Genomic DNA, 16968 nt, shown 5'->3' on the forward strand with positions numbered 1-16968 from the left:
ATCCGAGAGGTTTGATCCTAGAAGAGGTGAGGTGCAACCCTAACACTTTCTCCCACTTGAATAGAACAGGTGCGTGCAAGTGGGTATGATAGAGAAATGAAGGAAGAGATGTCATTTGAGCTGGAAGGTATGACTTTGGCTTGAAAGAAAACTCTGGCCAAGCCAGAAGGAAGGAGCAATCCAATCCAGACCTGGGAAGGAGCAAATGGGTTTAGTGGAAGGTGAACAGACCATTTGAAGTAGAGCAGAAAACCCACCTAACCCTATAGGAGAGCAGTAGAAGACACAGCTATAAAAGGAGGAAGAGGCAGATTTTGGAAAGCTTTGAATATCAAGCTTTTTAAAAATGTGTGTTGGATTACAGCTCCACCACTTACTTCCTAAACAATCCTGGACAAGTTATTTAACTTCTCTGAGGCTGTTTCCTTTATCTAGAAAATAAGGATGATGATAATGGAATCTACTTCAGTGGTGCCAGTTATAGATCGAATGATGCAGTGCAGAGGACCATGAAGTAGTTAAGTGCTCAATAAGTAGAGGCAATTATTATAACAATCATTGTTAACCCCAACATAAGCAAATAGACAACAGATGTCTGAGCAGGAGAAAGAAGTGATGAAAAAGGTTCTTTAGGAAGATTAAACTCACTATCACTAATTAGCTCCCCTCTGGAGTTAAAATTTCAAATTCTATCACCTCTTCCCCTTCCCCACTCTGCAGTTTCCTTGCTAGTGAACACCATGCCCAGGAGGAGCCTGAAACCAGTAACCAAGACTCTCTCATATTAGTGAAGGGATTCCAACTGATAAGCAAGTTGAGATATGGCCTCTCCGATGGAGAACCAGAACCCCCTCAAGTCCCCTCCCCAAGGATTTCAGCCACCACCACCACCATAGATTTATATACAGGGCACATCCTGAAAAGAATAAAGCAGGTGATATTCCTTTTAATTGTAAAGCATAGATAATTTCCCCCCAAAATCCAAGGAGGGATCCAGGTTTTCAGAGATTGATCTTACTCTCTCAAATCCCTTAAATCCTGAACTAGCAGTTTATTCTCTGGAGAGTTTCTGAGCAGAAGTCTTTCTATGCCTCAGTTTCCTCAACTATAAAATGGGAGATAATAATGGTAACTATTTCATGAGGTTCTTGTGAGGATTAAATGAGTCAATATGTATAAAGGGCCTGGAGAACATTGTCTGGCACATAGTAAGTGCTCTATAGGTGTTAGCTAAACTTTCTTAAGGACTTTATTTCTTCTACCTTGTTTATAATGCTTCTTATTTGTGGTCATGTCTTTTTAAATGACTAAACATTAACAGTGTCCTCATAACAAGCTACTTCAACCCCAGTGCACCTCTTGGGTAGAAGTAATTTTGGCCAATGGTTTATAAATATTTATCCTTTTCCACAGACCCAGCAGTGGTTGTATCTGTTTACTTCATTTAATGAGAAAATATATTGCAGATAAAAAGAAAGCAGCCAAGCTTTTAAATTAATCGGTAATTTTATTAATACAATAGCATCTACACATACTTGAAAACACGCATGTGGGAAACAGAAGACTTATTCAGTTCATGATGTCTGGAGTCCGTCTGAATTCACAAAACTCTTAGGGATCAACCCCAGAACCCCTTAGCCAAAAGCAGAGTTGAATAACTGATCAGTGTCTTCATCAGCAAAATCAAGGCTTGGACAGAAAGACTGTGAACATTCTGTAATCACACAAAATAAAACTAAAATGCAATTGTCCACGCATTTGAGGATACAAAGGTGGAAAAGTTGGCTGCATGACCAGTGAACCAATCCCATTGCTTTTCTCAACCTCCTTTGCAAAAGGGTTGTTAACCTTGCCTGTCTTACAGGGTCTATCTTTTCAGGGCTTCCTGATAAATGAGAAGGTGAGTGTAAATTAAATGCTCATCTCCATGGGGAACAGAGGATCAGGGTGGAAGTGATGGGTTTCAGAAAAGGAGACTGGAAAAGGATTCAATGCTCTGAATTTAACGAAAATCCAAAAGAGGTTACGCTACACTAAGGAGCGTAAAGGGAGAACCAACCATTGTCACCTATTTGGCGCAAAAAGAATCTTAACACGGGCCTCCTCAGAGATCTTGCCCTGAGGTGACCACGGACGGACTTGGGCAAAGAGCTCCAAAAACATTTCCATTTTCATGTCTTCACATGTATCTAATGGAAATGAACGGCACCCATCCATCCATGGGAGCGATTAAGAAAAGGATGGGGTGGGAAAATTAATTCGACAGATCTTAATAATTCAGTAAGTATTTAAGTGTCCGCTTTGTGCCAGGCACTGATTGGCACGGACAATACAGAAAAACAGACCAGCAAAGTCTCTGTTAAGGGGTTGAGAACAAAGACCATACCTAAGAAACGAACCAATTTCTGACGCTGCGAGGAGGAAGAGAAAACCATGAGACCGGATGACAGGCAGGAACAAGAGGCGCAAATTCCTGAGTGGGACTTGGGAAGGCCTCCGAGAGGTGGCTTTTGAGTCCAGACCTCAATGACCAGCGCCGTGCAGTGACCTAAGGCCGGAGCGTTCCGAGAAGAATTAAATGCAAAAACGATCCACAAACCGAGAAATAACAGGGATTTCAAAGACCCAAAGTAAGCAGCGGAAACCAGAATCTACAAATTCCGGAGCGGGCGGGTGATTTTAAATATTCATGTCGTCCAATCAGGGAAAGGCTAGGACCCGGCAGCACAGGCTCCACCCTTAACGCCCAGACCGCTGGGATCCACAGGAGGCCACACCGCAGGGCAGAACTGGTGACTGGGCACCCAGGCAGCTGCCAAACGCTCGTAAGAATTCTTCAGCGCTCTGACGCAATATCCGCGGCCCCCGGGGCTTAGTTGTCCTGGGACTCTTTCTTAAGTGAGGATGACCGAAATCACTCATTTCGTTTTAGAACACCGATGAAACATACACCCAACAGAACGACCAGGACACAATAGTCTAGGGACGGAAGGTGAGGAGGAACAGATTCTCCAGTATCTTAATTTGAAAGGATTTGTAGGAAAACTAAGACAGTTAAAAGTTTTTAAGACGCGCTCTAGATTAAAAAGCAAAGCCAGTCACGCGCCAGGAGTCTCAAGTTTAAGAAAGGCTTAGATACTACGTGTGCCATCTTCCATGACCTTTCGCAAGTAAAACTTACTTTGTGAGAAGGAAGTGAGGGGAAAATAAGTGAACAAAGCTCTTTTCTGGTGATTAGGTGGGTGGCTCTGAAAAGAGCCTTTGGAGTCAAGCGGCCGGCGACCCGTGCGAGCGCCGTGTCCCGGCAGGGACTCACTTGGAGCTGGTGTACTTGGTGACGGCCTTGGTGCCCTCGGACACGGCGTGCTTGGCCAGCTCGCCGGGCAGCAGCAGGCGCACAGCCGTCTGGATCTCCCGGGACGTGATGGTTGAGCGCTTGTTGTAATGCGCCAGACGGGAGGCCTCGCCGGCGATGCGCTCAAAGATGTCATTGACGAACGAGTTCATGATGCCCATGGCCTTGGACGAGATGCCAGTGTCGGGGTGCACCTGCTTGAGCACCTTGTACACGTAGATGGAGTAACTCTCCTTGCGGCTGCGCTTGCGCTTCTTGCCATCCTTCTTCTGGGCTTTGGTGACCGCCTTTTTCGAGCCCTTCTTGGGCGCGGGAGCGGATTTTGCCGGCTCAGGCATTGTACAACACCACACGCGTTAGCAAAGAAAAGAAGTGCGAGAATGGGCGGGCCTGATCCTTTTATAACCACCGTATGCAAATTAGGGCTCCAAAAGTCCTTTATTTCCATTGGGCCTTGCAGGGACCTTGCGTTATCGGTAATAACTACGTAACAGCACCTACTCTTGGCCTTATTGGCCAGTTCTGGAGCCAATTTAGGACCAATGAAAAACTCGTTCCTGACCCCACCCCTAGCAAAGCTTATAAAGGCTTTTCAATCGCTGAGCTTTCAATCCTGTTTTGTTGTGAGGTTCAGAGCTTTAGGTGTTCTAACCTCACTTTCAGTCATGTCGGGTCGCGGAAAGCAGGGAGGCAAGGCCCGCGCTAAAGCGAAGTCGCGCTCGTCCCGCGCCGGCCTGCAGTTCCCGGTGGGCCGAGTGCACCGCCTGCTGCGCAAGGGCAACTACGCCGAGCGGGTGGGGGCCGGCGCGCCGGTCTACATGGCGGCGGTGCTGGAGTACCTGACGGCGGAAATCCTGGAGCTGGCGGGGAACGCGGCCCGCGACAACAAGAAGACGCGCATCATCCCCCGCCACCTGCAGCTGGCCATCCGCAACGACGAGGAACTGAACAAGCTGTTGGGCAAAGTCACCATCGCCCAGGGCGGCGTGCTGCCTAACATCCAGGCCGTTCTCTTACCAAAGAAAACCGAAAGCCACAAAGCCAAAAGCAAATAAACCATGACAAGCCAAAGACCAAAGGCTCTTTTTAGAGCCACCCAAATTTTCAAAAAAAGAGCTAATGCGCTATTCCGTGATCAGCCCCTCATTTGACACTTTGGTGGCTCTTAAAAGAGCCTTTGGGGTTAGTGGGGATGGTCTCAAGCTTCCTAATTACTTGTTCTTGCCAGGCTTGTGACTCTCCGTTTTCTTGGGCAACAAGACCGCCTGTATATTGGGCAAGACGCCGCCCTGGGCAATGGTGACACCCCCGAGTAACTTGTTGAGCTCTTCGTCATTTCTCACGGCTAGCTGCAAATGGCGAGGGATGATGCGCGTCTTCTTGTTGTCGCGGGCCGCGTTCCCCGCCAGCTCCAGGATTTCCGCCGTCAGGTACTCCAGCACCGCCGCCAGGTACACCGGCGCGCCGGCCCCCACCCGCTCGGCGTAGTTGCCCTTGCGCAGCAGGCGGTGCACTCGCCCCACCGGGAACTGCAGGCCGGCGCGGGACGAGCGCGACTTGGCCTTGGCGCGAGCTTTGCCTCCCTGCTTTCCGCGTCCAGACATTACGGCCAAAAATGCAGTTACAGCTTCTTATTCAAGGAGAAGGAAGTGGAAAGGATAACCAATTTGGTGTAATTTATAAGAGCTACCGGGAGGGGTGAAGGGAAGTAGCCCAATCAAACAGCCAATCGGAAGGCAGAAAGCGGACTCTTCGTTTGCATCCTGCACTACAAGGAAATGACGGATTTCGTACGTACCTACCAATCGCTGGGAGCCACATTAAAGCTCCTAATTTGCATGAGAGGATTTTTAAAGAAAGAAAGCTTTCGGACAAAACGCTGGTTTGGCGTTTTACTGAGTGGCAATTTTTGTTTTCAGTTTAGAGAAGGCGAGGCGGAGGTAGGCGGGGGGTGGGGAGAGGGGGGAGGGAATTGGTTCTTTTTTTTCCAGTTTAGAGCTAGAAGGGAAATCCTAAGAAGGACCCAAAAGGCCTGCAGAGGGGCCTCCAGCAGATGCAGAGTTGTTCCCACTCAAGGGTAGGGATTCTGAAGCCAGTTATCCCCTTGAGCCTTAAATTCTCTCCAAGTCCCGCCTTTTCTGTCTGTTCACAGCCGAACTCCCAGAAAAATTACCAAGGCCGTCTGCTTTCTCTGCAATTTAGTCGTGGCCTTCGGTGTGGCTTAGCCCCACCCCCAGCCATCCCCGCTCCTCGGAATACACTGTAACCAAGGACTGAAAAAGATCTTTCCTCCTCCGGACCTCCAGGAGGCATCCGATTACCGCCTTGAAACTTGCTCCTTTGGCTTTCAAAATGTCCCCCGACTTTCCCTATCCTGCTCATTTTCCTCTACCTGGCTCTAAATTCCCGTGTCTGTCTGGGCTCTGCCCCCTACACAAAACCCCCCTCCATTCTTCGCTCTTCCCGAGGAGTCTTCCCACTTCCATGCTTTCAGCTATCCCAGATTTGTTCTAGAAGCTCAGACCCTTACACCAAACTGCTTAGTGGGTACCTCAACTCATTTGTCCCAACAACTCGACCAATCCAGATGCGAATTTACCCAAACAACCGCCTACCTCCTCTGTTTGCTCTTTTTCACCAAATTACACTTAGAATCCACTCACCTGCATCTCAACAGCATATCTGGCTACTTACTTAGCATCTCTTCAGTTTTTAATCCATGTTCCTGTCTGCTTCCTCACTGCTCTCTTAGATTTCAGCAACAGCCCTGTAACACTTGTTTTCCTAATCTTCCAACTGCCTTCTAGAGAAACCTTCTGGAAAGTGGTTTCTTCCTCCTCAGTTCCCATCCTGGGTGGTTCTACATCCCTCACACCATTTGCACCCTCTCCTGAGTGTTCCATGAGGACTGGAGGACTTAAATCCTATTCATCGAGCCCATTTCTGATGTCCTCTCTTTTATCCTCACCTTTATTGAACTGACATTTATCAAGTACATGCTACCTACCAGGCAATGGGTATACAGATAAGTGAGACTAGTGCAAAGAACTGTCATAAGATGCTTCTAGAAAATAGAGGAAATCTCAAGTCTGCAAGTTAATATCAGCTATCTGTAGCTGGTAAGAATGTTGGTATAAACATGTGAAACACCCAGATCCAATCAAAGGTGATGGGAGAGTGCTTTTTCAATAGCAGAATGTACCTGAAGGTAATTCTAACTCAATCAATTATATCATTTCAGAAGATGCATGTGTTAATAGAAAGATGTAGTCCACACAGAGTCTACATGAGGCAATTACAATAGGAATGTGTTGTTTCTCCAGCACTGTGAATACACACACACACACACACACACGCACACAACCAAGGGTACTTGGTTGTGAAATCATCAGCCTTTCTTACAACCTGGATGAAATATTTCTGAAGACTGCCCAACTCTCTTAGCTCAGATACTGGGCTCGACAACTTTCTGATTATTCTACTTCAAGATAAAAATATGAGACTGAGAATGCATGAGCTAGTTATAAGATACATCACTAGAAGTTAATGAATTTGCACCCTAGACTATTCATAAATTTCTTGTCTGTTTTGTTAGTGTGAGTCTCTCCCCCATGAGCCAATCAACGCTGGAAGTTCTGACAGTGTCAACTTTTCAGACCTACAGGGTCTGAACCCAGACAGTCCAGATTGGGGTGGAGGGGCTACTATAACTCTGGTAGCTTGAGAGACCCTGCTTGAGGGGGCACTGACCTCCCCAACTCTTCCACTTTTTATCTCTTTTTTACCTCTATCACAATGACTCTGTGCTGTTAGGAAAGATGAAGGGCAAAGAGAATATATGGAACCTTATGTGATAAGCCCTATGCTGGGGGCTACCTATGAAGTAGATGTAATTGTTTCGCAGAAAAGGAAAGTAAGGCTCAGAGAAGTTAGGGCATGCTGAAGGTGACATGGCCATGTACTAAGACATGATTAGAACTCAGGTCTGCCTGACTCAAAAATTGTGCTCTTTACACTATTTCACTCACTAGATGTTGGGCTTCACAAGCCACTTAACTTACACAGCCTCCCCTTCTTCCTCTGGGAAAGAGAGAAAGAGAATGAGAGAAAATTAGATTTAATATTTTAGATTCCATCCAGCTATAAAACCTTATTAGATTAATTTAGATAGGCCAATCTCCCACAAATTATACCAGGCTCAATTACTATCTATTGCTCCCCAGAGCTCTTTTCCCAGCATTCTTACCAGAGCTATTAAAACGTGAAGTAGAGCAGGCCATCCGTACAAGTAGTACACCATCACAGACAAACAGACTGGATCTTACCTCCTTTAACAAAAAGACAACCGGGATTTTTAACCAAAGGCAACTGAGTTCCTTCCCAAGGAATCCAGTTAATCAAACCGTTATTTTGCCTCCTTGCCCCATTCCATAATCCTCTCTCTTCCCCTCTCCCTCCACCTCTGTCACCACAACCACCACCTCCAGCCTCCTCCATACTGAGCTGCACACCATTCAGTTAGGACCTTTCCATAGGTCCCTAACATTGCATGTACACTTGCCTTTGATTAGAAGGCTTCATCTTCCTCTTGACCTGGCAAAACCCTCCTCATCCTTTGAGTTTCAGCCCAGATATCACCTCCTCCTTCATGAGGCCTTCCCTACTCCCATACGCACACAGCCTCAGTGTACCCATCTCTGTGTTCAAATCCTGGTGATAGTGCTTACCCCTCTGCTTTGGCTTTGGTCTCACTTCCTTTCTGTAACCACCTCAAGGGAGAGACCATGTCTTCTTCATCTTTGAATCTGAGTCCTTAATTCCTTCTACCTGGCTCTTAAAAAGGTAATTAAATGTTTTCGGCATGAATACATGAAATAACACTCTTAGGGAATTAGTGTCTTCTTTTCAAAAATATTTCTCTTTACTCAAGAACCATTCTCCAAATGCCACCTATAAATAGTAGACTGTGATAGCCAGAGTGATGGAAGATATACTGGAAGCTCGTCAATTAAACAACTAAACAAAAATATATATATATACACATACATATATATCCAACCATAACAGACTTGTTAGAATAAATGATGATAAATGTAAAGAACCTAATACAGAGCCTGGAACCTGAGAGGTCCCAAAGCTGTATTAGGAGGCCAAATAGCTTAATGTTTAAGAGCCCAAATTCTACAGCCTGACTCTGCATTGTTTACCAGATTTGTGATCATGGGCAAGTTACCTAACCTCTAAGCATCTCTGCTTCCTCACGGGTAAATCAAAAGTAATAATAGTAGATGGGGCACCTGGGTGGCTCAGTTAGTTAAGTGTCATACTTCAGCTCAGGTCAGGATCTTGCAGTTCATGGGTTCGAGCCCCACATCAGGCTCTGCGCTGACAGCAGCAGAGTCTTCTTTGGATCCTCTGTCTCCCTCGCTCTCTGCCCCTCCCCCGCTCACTCTCTCTCAAAAATAACAAACCTCAAAAAAAAAAAAAAAAAACGTAATATTAGGTACTTCATGGGGCTGTTGTAAAAATTAAGAGAGTTCATAAATGTAAAACATTTAGAAAAGTACCTAGCACCAACAGAGCAGGGGCATCCCCAAAATTCTTTGAACCAATTGTTCTTTAAAAAAAATTTTTTTTTATGTTTATTTATGTTTGAGAGAGAGAGGGACAGAGTGCAAGTGGAGGAGGGACAGAGAGAGAAGGAGATACAGAATCCGAGGCAGGCTCTAGGCTCTGAGCTGTCCACACAGAGCTCAACGCAGGGCTTGAACTCACAAACCGTGAGATCATGACCTGAGCCGAAGTCGGATGCTCAACCTACTGAGCCACCCAGGTGCCCCTGAACCAATTTTTCATTTCAAAAATAAACATTAGGGGGACGCCTGAGTGACTCAGTCTGCTAGGTGTCTGACTCTTGATTTTGGCTGAGGTCATGATCTCGTGGTTGTGGGACTGAGCCCCGCACCAGGCTCTGTGCTGAGCACGGAGTCTGCTTGGGGTTCTCTTTCTCCCTCTCTTTCTACCCCCTCTCCCTGCTTGTGCTCTCTCTGTTTCTCTCAATAATAAATAAATAAGCTTAAATACATACATACATACATACATACATACATACATACATAAAAATAAACATTAGGTTTATCATATGACCTAGCAATTCCACTCCTGGATATGCAGCAAACAGAAATGCAATGCACTTGGATGAATCTCACAGACAATGTGGAACAAAAGAAGACAAACACAAATGAATTCATGCTATGTGATTCTTTTTATATGAAGTTTTAAAATGGGCAACACTAATCTATGGTGATAGAAGTTAGAATAACGATTACCTGTGGGGAGGTGGTATTGATTTTCCTGGAGCCTTCCAAGGTTCTGGAAATTTTCTGTATCTTGATACACGTGTATTCATATGTAGAATTAAACTGTACACTTAAGATTTGTAAATTCCTTATGTGTAAATTATACATCAATAAGCACAAATTAAGTTTTTCATGATCAAATATTGAAGTACTCATCATGGGGGGAAATGAGTATTTTGTAAGACACCCCATCCTCATGTCACAGATTAGTGTTTATTGGTTTTTTGTTTTGTTTTGTTTAATTACACCTGAGGTGGCCACCATAATCTTTTGATGTTCAAAGCCTCTAAAAGTCTCAATCTGGCCAAGACAAACCTTCACTAAACAGGAGATATTATTCTTACTATGTTTTTATTAAAAACAAAGACACTATAACTTGCCCCATGGAGTTTACAATTTACAAAGCTTCCATTTATTTTTGCAACAGAAATAACAATGACATCAGCCCTATTTGCACATTAGTTCACACATCCATCCAATACATTTAAGAACAACAAGTATGCCAACACTGAGCTTAACATAACACATCCAGAACATAATGAATACATTCCCTCTGCCCAGATCTCTCTTTCCTCATGGTTAGTTACCCCCTAATCATTCAGATCTCTGATTAAATCACCTCCCTAGCAAGGCTTTCTCCAACCACAGCCTCCCAACATTCCCTATCAGTTGCTGGATTAGCAAGTTGCAAAGCCCTGACCAAAAGCAAGTCCTACAGATTCTATCTTTTTTAGCAACATTCTGATCAATTTATTTCTCTGTAGCCCATCTCCTGCCTTCACTCAGATTATCTTTCACCATACTACTGTGAACGGCTTTTCTATTCTTCCTGTTCCTCTAATACCATCTTCACATGCTAGCCAAAGTGATTTAATAGAAAATTGGATTCTTTTTCACCATATGCTCTCTCACCCTTACCCACTTCCTCACCCACCCATCCATGATGATCTCATTCCATCTTCAATAACTCTTGCTTCAGATACACTTCTCAGATGCTAAAATTAGTAGACAAAAGCTTAATGAGAAACAAGATAGTACATAGACTCAAAATATCACCCACAATTACAAATGGAAAAAGAATTTTACAATGGAGAAACTGAAAGATATCCCTTTAACGAATGATCAGAATTATCATCAGCAATAAGACAAATCAAGCTAATGCCCACTGGTATGGTTCACTGAGAAGGACTCAATATCATTTGGCAGTATTCTTGCCAAAAATGCATATCCTAAATCTGCAGACAAATCCAAATTGAGGGACATTACAAAATAAATGTTCTGTACGCTCCAACAATGTCAAAGTCATGAAAGACAAAGACTAAGGAACTATTCCTGATTAATGGAGACCAAAGAGATCTAACAACTAAATACAACATGTGATCCCAGATTGGATCCTGAACCAGAACATTTTTTTTTTTCATTTTATACAAAAGACACTAGTGGAAAAATTAACAAATTTTGAATAAGATCTGTATATTAGATAATAGTACTATATCAATGTCAATTTCCCGAGTGTGACAATTACATTGTGGTTATGTGAGAAAATGTCTTTTTTTTTTTTAACTAAATACTCATTAGTAAATATCAGAGTTCTCCAGAGAAACAGACACATAGGAAATATACGGAGAGAGAGATAGAGAAGGATTTATTATAAGGAATTGGCTCACACGATTATGTAGGCTAACAAGTCCCAAGATCTGCCAGGTGAGTCAGCAAGCTGGAAACCGGGAGAGCTGACGGTGTAGTTCCAGTCCAAGTCAAAAGGCCTGAGAACAAAGAGAACCAATGCTGCAATTCCAGTCTGCAGGCCAGCAGGCTGAAGACCCAGGAAGAGTCAATGTTTCAGTTTGAGTCCAAAGGCAGGAAAAAAGCCAGTGTCCCAAATCAGAGGCACTCAGGCAGGAAAGAACTCTCTTTCTCAAAGATGGTCAGCCATTTTGTTCTATTCAGGCCTCTGACTGAGGAGGCCCACCCACATTAGGAAGGGCAATCTGATTTGCCAATTTAAATGTTAACCTCATCCCAAAACACCCTTACAAAAAGACCGAGAATAATGTTTGACCCCATATCTGGGCACCCAATAGCCCAGTCAATTTGACACATAAAATTAACCATCCCAAGTACTTAGAGGTAAATGGGGCTTTATCTCTGAAACTTACGTTCAAATGGTTCAGCAAAAAAATTATATGTGTGTAGATAGATACATAGATATAAAGCAAACCTGATGAAATGTTAACATTTGGATAATCTGTATATCAGAATGAGGGATCATATATTGGAAAAACTTAATTTTCCACTTGTGTCAGGGAAAACCTTACTTCAGTCTATCTCCTGTGTGTTTCTTCCCTGTGAATCTCCTTCACTAGTCACATAAAACACTTCACTTCCAAATGTGTGCTTTTTCCCCACACCAAGCAATTTTCTGCAACACCAGCTGGGTGGTCTGCAATTTTTTTTATGAGTTTATTTTTATTTATTTTTGAGAGAGACAGAGCGTGCATGTGAGGAAGGGCAGAGAGAGAGAGAGAGAGAGAGAGAGAATCCCACACAGGCTCTGCACTGTCAGCTCGAAGCCCCAAAGTCGGGCTGGACCTCACACCATGCGGGGCTTGAACTCACAAACCATGAGATCACGACCTGAGCTGAAATTGGGTGCTTAAATGACTTAGCCACCCAGGCGCCCCCACACCCCTGGCCTACAATTTAATTCAGTTCTGACACTCTCTACCCAGAGATAGCATCAGATCCCACAGGTTAAAGGGCTCGGTCCTATAACACTGTGCCCCACCCACCCCAACACACACACACACACACACACACACACACACACACACACACGCTTAAGATGCCAGCCACAAGCCCAGGTTGTCTGTCACCTGTGCTTCTGACCAACTGATTATAAATTGAGGTTCCACTGACCCCTCCTTTGGGGTCTATAAATTTGCTAGAGCAGCTCACAGAACTCAAGGTAATATTTTACTTACATTTACCAGTTTATTATAAAAGGATATGATAAAGGATACAGCTGAGCATCCACATAGAAGAGATAAAGCAAGGTATATGGGAAGGGGCTCTCCAGCATGCCACTCTCCCGGCACCTCCACATGTTCACCAACCCAGAAGCTCTCCAAACTCCATACTTTTGGGATTTGACGGAAACTTCATCATGTAGGCATGATCGATCATTAACTTCATTTTCAGCCCCTCTCCCTTCTCAAGAGAATGAGGGCATAACTGAAAATTCCAAGCTTCTTTTTTTTTTTTTTTTTAATTTTTTTTTTTCAACGTTTATTTATTTTTGGGACAGAGAGAGACAGAGCATGAACGGGGGAGGGGCAGAGAGAGAGGGAGACACAGAATCGGAAACAGGCTCCAGGCTCTGAGCCATCAGCCCAGAGCCCGACGCGGGGCTCGAACTCCCGGACCGCGAGATGGTGACCTGGCTGAAGTCAGACGCCTAACCGACTGCGCCACCCAGGCGCCCCCAAGCTTCTTTTTAAAAAAAAAAATTTAAGGTTTAATTTTGAAAGAGAGAGAGAGCACACACATGTGTGCCCACAGGGACATGAGCAGAGGCCAGGCAGAGAGGAGGGTGGGGGGGAGAGAGAATCCCAAGCAGGGTCTGCACTGTCAGCACGGGGCTCCACACAGGGCTCTAATTCACCAACCGTGAGATCACCAAACCAAAATCAAGAGTCAGATGCTTAACTGAGAGATGCAAACTGAGTCAGATGCAAACCATGAGATCATGACTTGAGTCGGACACTCAGCTGACTGAGCCACCAAGGTGCCCCCCCAGTAGTCCATATCTTATGGAACTAATGCCATCCATCCAGATGCACAAACCTGATACTCATCCTTGACACTTCCCCTCCCATAACTAACCTATCACCACATCCTGTGAATTCCCTCCTAATATATATCTTGTAAGCACAGTTTCTCTCCACCTCTGCCTCTACTGCTGCCACCTTGATCCAAGCCATCATCATCTCTCACCTAGACTGCTACAAGTAACCTCCCAGCTGCTCTCCCTGCTTGCTCTCTAACCTCTCTGACAATTCACACTGCAGCCCAGTGATCTTTGCAAAAACACAAATTTAAAGATGGTTTAATGCAATGCATGATCCTTGACTGGCTTTCCAAAAATAAAAAACTATAAAGATCACTAATGAGACAACTGGGGAAATCTGACTATCAACTATCAAGTATAGATAATAGTATTATATGAAGGTTAAATGTCTTGAGTGTAGTAATGGTATTGTGATTATGTAGGGAAATGTCCTTGTTCTCAGAAGATACATGCTGAAGTAGATAGTGGTGCAATGTAAACATTTTTGCAACTAAATTCCCAAATGATTCAGCAAAAATAATAATTATTTCATTATTGTTATTATATACATACAAATTCAAAGAGAGACAAAGCAAGTCAGGTAAAATGTCAGTGAATCTGGATGAAGGGTAAACAGGGTGCTCATTGTACTAATCTTGCAGCTTTTCTGAAAGTTTAAAAAAAAATTTTTAAGGCTAGGGAAAATATATGTCATTATGTTAAATTTCTTGAGTGTGACAAGTTTATTGTGGTTATATAGGGGAATATTCTTGTTTTTAGGAGATATATGTTGGAGTACTTAATGGTGAAATGTCTGCTATCTGCAACTTATTTTCAAGTGGTTCAACCAAAAAAAAGTATATAAATATATTTTTAAAGTATATAGATATATACAAAGTACTTAAATATATAAGTATATATGTATAAGTATATTATATATATAAATGTAAAAAATAGTGAAAGGTAGAAGACGTTGCTTTGGATTTTCTGAAGCTTTGACATTTTTCCCGAATTAGAAGTTGGGGAAAATACTTAGGAATATATGGAGATATAATCGATAAAATATTAAAGATACAAAATAAAATACAAATTGAAAGCTTATATATCATCTTGGAAAAAAAAAAATCTCATCCTGTTACAGCCCTGCTTAAAATCTTCATTAGCTTCCCATCGCTCCCAGGAAAAAGACTGGCCCACAAGGCCCAGTATGGTCTAGCCCCTGCCTTCTCCCAGGCAGGCCTTCCTACTTACTTCCCATCGCCATCATCTCTGCCCCGTGGGCTCCAACTACACCTAAGTACACCTAAAGTAACCACTCCCCCAAAGTTCCCTCTTCTGGCCTTTGCATGTGCAACTACCACAGCCTGACTGCGAGGAGCTGAGATAGGCTTTCGTGCTGTCTCTTCTAGACTGTTACCCTAAAATCTCCTCTGAAGTTTTCTCTGCACCCCCAAGTCTGGGAGACATGACTCCTTGGAATCCTGTTCTCCCAGTCCCATCATAGCACTTAGCACACGGTATTGTAATTGCCTGCTTACTTGCTCATCTTCAGGGTTCTGTACACTCCTTGAGACAGGGCCTGCGTTATTCAGGACTGGTCTGCGCTCAGTAATTATGTATTCAGTAAATGAAATGGGCTTCCATTTTCTCGTATATAAAATAAAGGAATTCAGCTAGATGACAATAAAATGCAACAAATAACAGCAGTCCCAACTGCGCAGGAATTCCCGGCGGTGGTTTTTTGTTTTGTTTTGTTTTGTTTGTTTGTTTTTTGCATCATTCTGCTTTAAAACCTAAAACCACGAGTTGGGGGGGGGGGGGGGGGGGGGGAATCACAGACTACAATTCCCGTGAGACCTCGGGGCATCACGTGGCGTCTGCCCAGGCTACTATCGCGTAGTCAGAACTCCATTTCCCAGCGTGCCTCAAGACGCGGGGTCCGCATTTCGCCGAGAACTTCAGGAGTCGGGTTTCTGAGCGACGACTGCGGTAGCCAAGGCTGAGTGGAAGGTAGAAAAGGCCCAGCCTGGGGTTCAAAGGGGACAGTGGCTCAACCACAACCCGGAGTTGCACATACCCTACCTTTGCAACCCCCAGCCCACTCCTGCTAAACGTGCCTCTCGGAGGCCCTTTCCAACCCCTGCCCCCCGTCGCTCCTCTGCTGTCCGCGGCTGGAGGCCAACCCTTCCCCCCCGCCCCCCCGCGTCACCCGGAGGAAAGGGGCGGTGTTTGGAGTCGAGGCGGGCACCCTTCGGGAGCCGGGTGTGGACGTGGGCGGCTGGAGGTGGGAGACGGGGCTCTCACCAGGTGGAAGGCCCAGACCCTCACTGCTCTGGGCCTTGTCTCTGCGTTAGCGGATGCTGAGTGTGCAGCTGGTCGGGCGCCTGTTCTCGATGGCCGGTCGTGTCTGTCTGTCCCGGAGCAGCCCCGGGTTGGGGACTGTCGGTCCCGTCGAGGCAGCCATTCGCACGAAGTTAGAGCAGGCCCTGAACCCCGAGGTGCTGGAGCTGCGCAACGAGAGCGGCGGCCATGCGGTCCCACCGGGCAGCGAGACACATTTCCGCGTGGCGGTGGTGAGCTCTCGCTTTGAGGGACTGAGCCCCTTGCAACGGCACCGGCTGGTCCACGCTGCGCTGTCTGAGGAGCTGGCTGGACCGGTCCACGCATTGGCCATACAGGCACGGACCCCCGCCCAGTGGAAGGAGAACCCTCAACTGGACGCAAGCCCCCCTTGCCTGGGTGGGAGCAAGAAAACTCGCGGAACCCCCTGAGCCCCCAGAGAGGGAAGACTAGGATCCTAATGGTTTGGGAATAAACTACGGGCTTTCTTCCCTTCAATACGTTCTGGTGTTTGTACGGGACAAGGATCCTTGGGCCCCATTCAGCCAGCACGTACATATATATCCTCTGGAGATAGCAACTCATTTCAGATCAAAGCTTATCCAAGGAAAGAGAATCACTCACCACTGCCCTTGCCCTGGACTATTTAGGAAAAGCTGCCTAGTCGTTTTATGTTAAATTGTGACTAAGGAATCACCAGACCTGATGAGTTGGAAATAATCCTGTACATTAAAAGATAAATTATCATAGGAGATACACTGCTTTGTGTTGATAATGGCCTGTTGAATGAGTGCTACAGATGTTCTTGGGAAAAGATACCTGTAGCCTAGAGTAGGCTAGAGGGGCTTCATTGTGGGGAGTGACCTAATTGGATCTTTAAAGGAAAGCACAGAATTAAACCAGAAAAGAGAGGAAGGATGTTATAAGGAGGGGGAAGAGCTCAAGCAAAAGCATAGAAACTGCAGCCACCGATTGGACGAGGCAGGAGTTATAAGTATATTTGAATTTCCTACTGGGAGAATGTTTGGTTTTCTATCAGCCTACCCATTTCCAAAAGGATTTGCATTTGTTTCTCAGAAATATCC

At 44.9% G+C, this 16968-nt stretch overlaps 4 protein-coding genes and 1 long non-coding RNA gene across 5 annotated transcripts; 2 read left to right on the plus strand and 3 right to left on the minus strand.

Moving 5' to 3' along the window:
* Positions 1-1487: 1487 nt before the first annotated feature.
* Positions 1488-3741, minus strand: LOC123598633 (histone H2B type 2-E). The gene has a single exon (XM_045478982.1). It carries the CDS (start codon positions 3691-3693, stop codon positions 3313-3315), a length of 381 nt encoding a protein of 126 aa, XP_045334938.1. The 5' UTR covers positions 3694-3741; the 3' UTR covers positions 1488-3312.
* Positions 3742-3987: 246 nt separating this feature from the next.
* LOC123598631 (histone H2A type 2-C) lies at positions 3988-4457 on the plus strand. The gene has a single exon (XM_045478980.1). The coding sequence runs from the start codon at positions 4021-4023 to the stop codon at positions 4408-4410; it is 390 nt and encodes a 129-aa protein (XP_045334936.1). The 5' UTR covers positions 3988-4020; the 3' UTR covers positions 4411-4457.
* Positions 4458-4551: 94 nt separating this feature from the next.
* Positions 4552-5112, minus strand: LOC123598632 (histone H2A type 2-B). The gene has a single exon (XM_045478981.1). It carries the CDS (start codon positions 4957-4959, stop codon positions 4567-4569), a length of 393 nt encoding a protein of 130 aa, XP_045334937.1. The 5' UTR covers positions 4960-5112; the 3' UTR covers positions 4552-4566.
* A 4995-nt stretch (positions 5113-10107) lies between these two features.
* Positions 10108-11605, minus strand: LOC123598634. Its single transcript, XR_006712731.1, has 2 exons — positions 11384-11605; positions 10108-10709 (listed from the first exon to the last, which is right to left on the minus strand). It is a non-coding gene; the product is annotated as an uncharacterized LOC123598634 (long non-coding RNA).
* Positions 11606-15444: 3839 nt separating this feature from the next.
* BOLA1 (bolA family member 1) lies at positions 15445-16637 on the plus strand. The gene is made up of 2 exons (XM_045478989.1): positions 15445-15553; positions 15898-16637. The coding sequence occupies exon 2, from the start codon at positions 15901-15903 to the stop codon at positions 16312-16314; it is 414 nt and encodes a 137-aa protein (XP_045334945.1). The 5' UTR covers positions 15445-15553; positions 15898-15900; the 3' UTR covers positions 16315-16637.
* Positions 16638-16968: the final 331 nt, after the last annotated feature.

Source organism: Leopardus geoffroyi, chromosome C1 (genome assembly GCF_018350155.1).
Source record: "Leopardus geoffroyi isolate Oge1 chromosome C1, O.geoffroyi_Oge1_pat1.0, whole genome shotgun sequence".
Classification (NCBI taxonomy): Eukaryota; Metazoa; Chordata; class Mammalia; order Carnivora; family Felidae; genus Leopardus; species Leopardus geoffroyi.

What these genes read in the sequence shown, in the direction of transcription:
- LOC123598633 (XM_045478982.1), bottom strand. Translation starts at nt 3,693, where the DNA reads ATGCCTGAGCCGGCAAAATCCGCTCCCGCGCCCAAGAAGGGCTCGAAA.
- BOLA1 (XM_045478989.1), top strand. Translation starts at nt 15,901, where the DNA reads ATGCTGAGTGTGCAGCTGGTCGGGCGCCTGTTCTCGATGGCCGGTCGT.
- LOC123598632 (XM_045478981.1), bottom strand. Translation starts at nt 4,959, where the DNA reads ATGTCTGGACGCGGAAAGCAGGGAGGCAAAGCTCGCGCCAAGGCCAAG.
- LOC123598631 (XM_045478980.1), top strand. Translation starts at nt 4,021, where the DNA reads ATGTCGGGTCGCGGAAAGCAGGGAGGCAAGGCCCGCGCTAAAGCGAAG.